Here is a 7,576-nt window from a genome sequence, read left to right as displayed (position 1 = left end):
CGCCACTTGCTCTTTTGCGCCTCTTTTACACAAAATCACCCGTCTCAGCAGGGCCGGCAGCCTTCTCCTGTATCACTGCCCAGAGTTTTTTCCTAGAAATAGAATAAAAACAGGCATGGCAGCAAAGTGCCGTTTCATTCTGACCATTCTGACCGTAAAGACAACCAACGTGAAAACGGGCACTGCATACCCAATTTACGCATTCAGCCTCAAAACTGCACGTGTAGGCACATGCTTCCAGTGGTGCTTTGGAAAGAGCCGTGCCTGGCCGGGGAGGGCAGCAGGGCCGGCAGCACAGGGCTCTGCAGGGCCATTGGGGGAGGCTGGTGTTCCCAAGCGCATCCCTGACTTTGGGATCTGGGGCGAGGCAGGAGCACCTCCGTACAAACCCAGCGGCCGCCGCGGGGCTCGAGGAGGCAGCCGGACATCCCAGACCCAGGGGCAAAGAGGGGATCGAGACCGACCGGACCCAAGACTCATGGCTGGAGCCCAACGCTCCCTTCAGCCGATCTCTACTGCAACAGAACAGTGCAAGAACCTTTTACATTATTTTCCTTAAGTTACATTCGTTGTGTGGCCACATAGGTGGTGTCTCTAGGAACGTATTCTACCAACGTTCTACCGGAAAAACAAAATATTTACTGGAATTATCTGTCTCTCAAGATACTAATCAAAGCAGGTTTTTGAGATTTCAATCAGATTTGGGTGCTTCTATTAAAACTACTGATTTGAAGAAGTCTGGGAATGGCTCCCAATAGCTGTGTTATTAAAAATGTACGTCAGCAAAGGCATTCCCTCTTTCGTCCTCTATCTTTTGTACGCTTTGTTAAGTTAGAAACCCAAATCAGCATAAAATGCTTGCCAGGGGAAGGGAGAAATATATTCAGATTTAATCTAGTGATTATGGTTCATTCGTTGCAAACAGCTCCTTCACCAAGGCAGTCAGGTGAATTATTAACCTCTTCCATCTACAAATAGAAAAATACCTTCAGTCACGAGGAAGCAATGCAGAAGAAAGGTGACACGGGTTATTTGCGGGTGCATCAGAAAGGCACACAGCAAGGCTCGCTCCGTAGAGGAAAATACTGCTTGCGGGGGGCAAGGCGGGGCGAAAAACCCCTGATGGCCATGGGGTAGATGAGGTGGCCGTCCTGGTGGGAGCAGTGATGTCCTGGAGTCCTGGCACCACATGGCTTTTCGGTGGCTCTGCCTCTGCCCAGCCACGTATTGCAACACAGGGCGAGAAAAACGTTCCCAGGGAAGCATTTCACCAAAGTGGCTGTTACCTCAAATGTGACGTTATTGCAAGTGAACTTCTGCTGCTCTTATCTTCCAAAAAGGGTAGCGCAGAGCCGTCGGCACTCCGGGCAGGCTGCTCGCAGGGCTGCTACGGCCAAAGCTCACCAGTTAACTCCCTGCTATCGGCTCCAGCAGAGCCTGGAGCGGGTCTGGCGTGCCTCCAGCCCCTGGGGTGCACCCTGACATTGGTGTAACCCGCACTCTCAGCAGACCGCTGGTTTCGAGCAGCTGGAGAGCAGGCGCAGAACAGGTAATACAGCTTCTGAGCAATTAACACAGGTTAGATGCACATAAATAGAGAAGCAGCTAGCAGGTACGTGCTGCTGCCCCTTCTAGTCCCCCCGACACTGGTCTCCAGGCTCTGCAACAGGTAAGAGGCGTTTCTGGGCGCAGGTGGGAAGGGGACTCGTGGCTGCTGGGGGGGTAGGAGTTTAATTTCGACTTTCTCCCAAGCAAATGATTACTGGGGCCAGTGAATCCAAGTGGGGTGACAGAACAGCTCTGGCAGCAGTGGTAGGAAAGGCAGAGAGCACAGATAAAGCAAGCAGCGCTGGGAAGGCTGGAAAATGAAGGGGTAAATGGGGTACGTCAGTAAATGAGGATCAAGGTGAATTCATGGTATTCTAAAATTCATGTAAGGGAAAGGAGGCAGAAGCAAAACTTATTTTAAATAGAATGAGAGAGAAAACAATAAAATAAACTCATCAAGGCGTCTCCCCTGCCTTTAGCAGGGTGCCTGTCATGCCAAAGGGAGCATCTTGCAGGAGCAACGGCAGGTAGCACTTCTCCACCGACCTCCACAGAGCCCCTCTGAACCTCGAGGCCATCTGCAAGGAGGGAGGTCCTGGGACGGCTCCTGGTCACACTAGAGCAACCACTGGTTTCAGAATACAGAACATTCCCATATAAACTAGCCCAAAAACAGCATCTTGCTTCACATGATCTCCTTAAATCATATTTTGCCGGTATGTCAGACTGCTGAGTTCTGAGAATAAAAGCAAATGTATTTGACTATGCAACCACAGAACTTTGTCTTTGGCCTGTGTACTTTTTAAGAAGTACAGTAATTCCTCAAGAGTACAGGAAAAAAAAAAAATCAGGCACCAGCACCATGCAAGGAAAATTTTTCCGAGGAGTTAAGAAAGCCTGGAGGCAGCCGCGACTACCATCAGACGTGCCGCGCTCGCTGCCCCAGGGAGGTCAGCGCGACAGGAGCGGGAGCTGGACATCACCACGGCTCACGCACCAGCTCAGATCCCAGCTGCCGAATGGGTCACACTGGTAATGCTTGAGGCAGAAGTGACCACGTTCGTTTGCTTGTTTCTTCACTTCGAAACGGATCTGCTGACGGAGGCAAAAACAAAGCAGTGGGCTGCCATGAGCAGAGGACACTGCTGTACCTCCGCTGCACCCACCGTCGCCTCACTTCTGAAAGGATTCCTTTTGTTCCAAAAAACAGACACGAGCAGTGGGGCTGTATCAGGCCTCGAAAAGTACTGCACAGCTTGGGGGTGGCGGGGGGAGAAGAAAAAAAAAGCAACAATAAAAGCATGCTATAAACCAAGTTCACTACGCTGTTGCACCAAGGCAAAAAAAATCATTGCAATAGGAGTCACCAGTAGGTCAAGCTTTACACATTTTAACCAGGCACGTTAAAGCAGAATGGGGTTGTTTCTGAACTGCACTTAATGCTTTCAAATTCTAGTTTAGAGCAAGGACTCGGAGGTCTCTCAGCAGAGAGGACTTTCTCCTTCTCATAAGAATTCCCATCTGCCTCATGGGTGTGATAAGGGCAAATGGAAAAAGTGAAACCGTCCTTGCCTTTAACACGATCAATACAACTGCCAAAAACCAGCATGTATTTAATAAATGCAATGTAGATGGTTTTATTTGACCTTCTGTTCACAAAATAATTTTATTATATGTATGAAAGCAGCATACAGGCAATAAAATTATGAAAACATTCACAATACATAAATACACAGACCTGATGCAGGATGTATATAGTTCTTTAGATTTGAAATTTTTTTTCCTCTCAGTTCTCTTTTCCTGACAACACATTTTTTTGATATATGTTATGAAAAAAATTGCTCCAAAGGGCATTTTCTCCCATTCAGAAAACAAATAGCCTTTGTTGAATGCTGCTTATTAACACCCAGTGTTCCTGTTGTTAACATTCACTGATTGCTTTTGGCGTTACAAAGGGAAAGCAGCAGGGAAGAACAATGTAGTAGCAGTTTTTTGAATTAAACATTGGCAACTTTTTTGGCGCTCACGGGACGTTTTTGAGGTGGGGGCTGCAGTTCCATCCGTATTTAGAAATGTCTTAATCCAAAATGGTAATGAGGCACTATTCCTTATTGAATGGACTATTGACAAGGTAATTACTAAAATGTAATGTCCTCCTAGTTTCCAAAGTAAAGCACTGGGTACCTCACTTTTTAATTCTGACCGTGATACAGTAGCAGACAGACAGCATGATCCTGGCGGTACTGCATTAATACAGACGATAACGAGGTTTGGCATGTTTACTACCATTATAACCAATTGTGTTTGTTCAGAAAAGATATCCAAGACTTGAAATAAGAAAAGTCTGAGAAAGCTGTTTATCTTACATAAATACAAAACATTATATACTAAGAATTGTTATCTAAGAAGCTTTTCTTCTCAAATTGGATTCTTCTTAAGGTTGTAGTCATATTTAAGGTATTTACAGATCCACAAACTTGACATTCTAACAAAGTTTTTGTAACATGAATTTTTTTAAAAAATAAATAGCAGCAATTTCTTTTATTTCTATAAGGGAAGAGAATTCACAACTCAGTCAACGCTGGTCCTATCTTTTGAAAGAAATCACACTTTGAAAAAAAAAAGCCCACAAGCAAATGAACTCCACACAGCATCAGTTTTGTTGATTCCTTCATTTCTTGCTGAGCTTCTTAACATTCCTTCATTCCCCTCACCGGCTCTCCAGACTATCAGAGCTTGTAATAAAGTGCTGACTGGTTGACTGGTCAAAATGCAGTTATGACACTCCAAAAATATCCCATTATTTAGACATCTTAAATAAGATAAATAAAGCTAGATCTGTTATAACATATGAAAAATATCAATTTAAAACAATAAATAAATAAAACCAGTATCAACATATTACCTCCCAAACTTTAAAAATAACCATTCTCATTATAAGGCTCAATTATTTGTCAGAAATAATTTTAAGAAGGCATCTACCTACCTTTACAATCCCTCAGTCTTTAGTTAGGACCTGTTAACACCCACTATCACAAGACACAGCAATCTTTTAATTTCTAGTAAACATTAATCTTTAAATACTTAACATTTACCTTTTGCCTCATTTTAAACTAGAAATTTGTTTCTCTGTGTAGAGAAGCAATATTTTGCCACTGCACTGTATCTAAATTTGTGTATTTTCCTCAGTATGAACAGTACAGTTCAATATCCTTTTTTTAAACTGATTTTCAGTATCTTTTTCTGTTTACTGTTTAAAATGTTAAATTTGCTTTGAATTCCAGGAAAATTAATTATGGTCTTGGTATACATGTGTATTTCTCCCTAGAGCTTAGTTTCTTACCAAAAATCTTGTGGGTTTTTTTAAGATTATTACAATATACACTATTATGTCTTGTTGGGTAAACCTTACTGTTCAGGTTTTATGCTGCCCATTTTGTGTAATGGGATTGATCTTTTCCAAAGAAACATCAGCTTCATAATCCAAGATACCCGACAGTGCTGGAGACATTTTCTCCAAGGTCTTAGATAGTTCACCCTCTTCTTCCTTTTTGAGAGGTTCTTCTTCCGGACAGATAATTGCATGTGGAATCAGATAAACCAGATTAGACTCTTTGGGGCTGGAGCCTTTAGGCTCATGTTGGCTCGAAAAAACAACTGCTCCGTTATTGTTAATACTAACAGTCTCTATAGCATTGCTGGACATAGGGCAGAGCCTGTAGCATCCTAGCAGAGTCGAAAATGCCTTGCGGAAATCAGCATTGAAGGCATAAATGATGGGGTTCAGGGAAGAATTAGCCCATCCAAACCAAACAAAAACATCAAAGGTGGTAGAATTAATGCAGAAAGCTTCTGCTCCCTTGGACGGTTGGGTAGGCTCGCAGAAGGGAATCATGCAGTTCAATACAAAAAATGGCAACCAGCAGCACACAAACACCCCCATGATCACCGACAAAGTCTTTAAAACCTTCGTTTCCCTCTTGAAGGACATTTTGAAGTTGCTCTCTGGTTGCTGGCAGTCCATACTGCTTCTGTTGCCGCTCGTGTTCTGGCAGTTCTTGGCATGCACTGCTGCTCTCTCCAAAGCTGAGATGCGTCGTATTTGCTTCTGAGCAATCCGGTATATCCTCGTGTAAGTTACTATCATGATGGCCACAGGTATATAGAAGCTAATTAGAGAAGAGGAGATGGCATACATCCTGTTTAGGCTAGAATCACAGTTGTCCATGCTTATACCTTGTAAGCTGGCATTTAGGTCCAAAAAGCTTGTGGTTGTAGCCTTGTGCCAGTTCAGCTGCACAGGGATGAAGGAAATCAGCACAGACAAAGTCCACGCCACGCTGATCATGATGAAGGCTGCCTTGGGGGTCATTTTCCTCTCGTACCTAAATGGGCTGGAGATGGCCCAGTATCTGTCCACACTAATGACACAGAGATTTAAGATGGAGGCTGTTGAGCACATAATATCAAAGGCCACCCAGATGTTGCAAAATGAACCAAAAGGCCAGAAGCCGGCGATCTCGGCCACAGCTTTCCAAGGCATGACCAAAACTGCCACTAGGAGATCTGACACGGCCAAGGAGATGACAAAGAAGTTGGTCACCTTGGACCTGAGGTGGCGAAACCTAATGACAGCTGCACAGACTAGCGTGTTTCCCAGCAGCGTGGAGAGGATCAGCAGCGAGAGGAAGCAGCCCGTGAGGATCCGAAAGGAAGAGTCCCTTTCCACCAGCAACCCTTCCCCGTCCATAGTGGTGTCGTTCCAAGTCATAGTTTCTCCTGAGGGAAAATCATATCATGATTTTCATGACGACATCAGCTCCTTTCCTTGCAGAGATCAGAGACATCAGACGTCCATTAATTACTCACCACCAAACAGACCACAGGTCCTTTCTTACGGTCCCTTCGCCCCCAGATGGACTTCACCCACTTTGAATCTCCCTGAACAACACCAAAAGCTCTATGGGCAGGAACTGAAGACGCACAAACACAGTCTACCCTACAGACTGGTTTCTTAAGCAATCCCTTCAGAAACACACTGCACCACCCCAGCATGAAGTAGCCTAATTCAGACAGTTCACCTGCAAATGTTCTGCTGCTCTCCTCTGCAAATATACCCCACAGACAGGAAAGCAATCACTTTTCCATGCTTGCATATATTCCCACTTAAATAGGCTATTGATCGAGTGTTTCCAGTGTCCATTGCACTAGCCCTTCATATCTACTGAAGCGTACTATACGAGGTGCTTTTTCTCTAGCTTAGTTTCCTAAACGTCTCACTGATGAAACACTCCATCCTTCCTCCTTGGCACACTCCTGTTACTAGACGCATCAGTTCTCTGTTTCGGGGCAGCGTCAGAGAGCAAATCTTCACTTTGTTTCAAACTGTTTTACACTTCCGAGACAAAGAACATGAACATACAGTAGGTGTGTTTTAAAGGTTTTCGGTAAGAAGTAGCTCAGGTTACTTAGGTTTATTTAAACGAGAAATGCTGGCTCCTACCTTTCAGCTCTGATTCTCTGTCTGCTCTGGGATGCAGGGCCGTCTCTCCTCCTCTTTTAGTTTTGGAATTGCATAGCAAATCTTATATACAAAACCAACACAGAAACACTGCATTGCATCAGGCGCGTGTGTGGTTTTTTCCCTGAAAGTGCAAATTGGCAGGGGAGAAGTAAGAACAGGAGCCGGCAGAGTTTGACCATCAGGACTTAGTTTTCAAGGGAGCAGCAGGTCTGTGCTGTCGGATCGTGCGTGACGGACCCCACCGGCGTGTGCCCAGGTACCTCCATCCCACGGCCCCTGCTGATCACCCTGCAAACTTTGTTGGCCGGATCAGTCCCAGTCGCACTTTGTACATCCTGTCGAAGCAGCACATCAGGGCAAATCATCCCAGGCAAAAGGCACGGTATTCCCAATACTGGCAAGAGCTGAGTACCAGTTCTTTCTTCTGCCGTCCACTGGAAGGAGAAAGAGGGCGAGAGGAGGACAAGGACCCGAGTGACCTCCCGTCGGCCACGCTACCGGCGG

The 7,576-nt window shown here is 45.1% G+C and overlaps 1 protein-coding gene across 1 annotated transcript; it reads right to left on the bottom strand.

Moving 5' to 3' along the window:
• Window positions 1-4,928: 4,928 nt before the first annotated feature.
• On the bottom strand, window positions 4,929-6,832 carry DRD1 (dopamine receptor D1). Its single transcript, XM_010297408.1, has one exon. The coding sequence runs from the start codon at window positions 6,317-6,319 to the stop codon at window positions 4,964-4,966; it is 1,356 nt and encodes a 451-aa protein (XP_010295710.1). The 5' UTR covers window positions 6,320-6,832; the 3' UTR covers window positions 4,929-4,963.
• Window positions 6,833-7,576: the final 744 nt, after the last annotated feature.

Source organism: Phaethon lepturus, unplaced genomic scaffold (genome assembly GCF_000687285.1).
Source record: "Phaethon lepturus isolate BGI_N335 unplaced genomic scaffold, ASM68728v1 scaffold39361, whole genome shotgun sequence".
Taxonomy (NCBI): domain Eukaryota; kingdom Metazoa; phylum Chordata; class Aves; order Phaethontiformes; family Phaethontidae; genus Phaethon; species Phaethon lepturus.
Note: the sequence above shows the minus strand (reverse complement) of the source record. Positions and strands in the feature narration are given on the sequence as shown.

What these genes read in the sequence shown, in the direction of transcription:
- DRD1 (XM_010297408.1), bottom strand. Translation starts at nt 6,319, where the DNA reads ATGACTTGGAACGACACCACTATGGACGGGGAAGGGTTGCTGGTGGAA.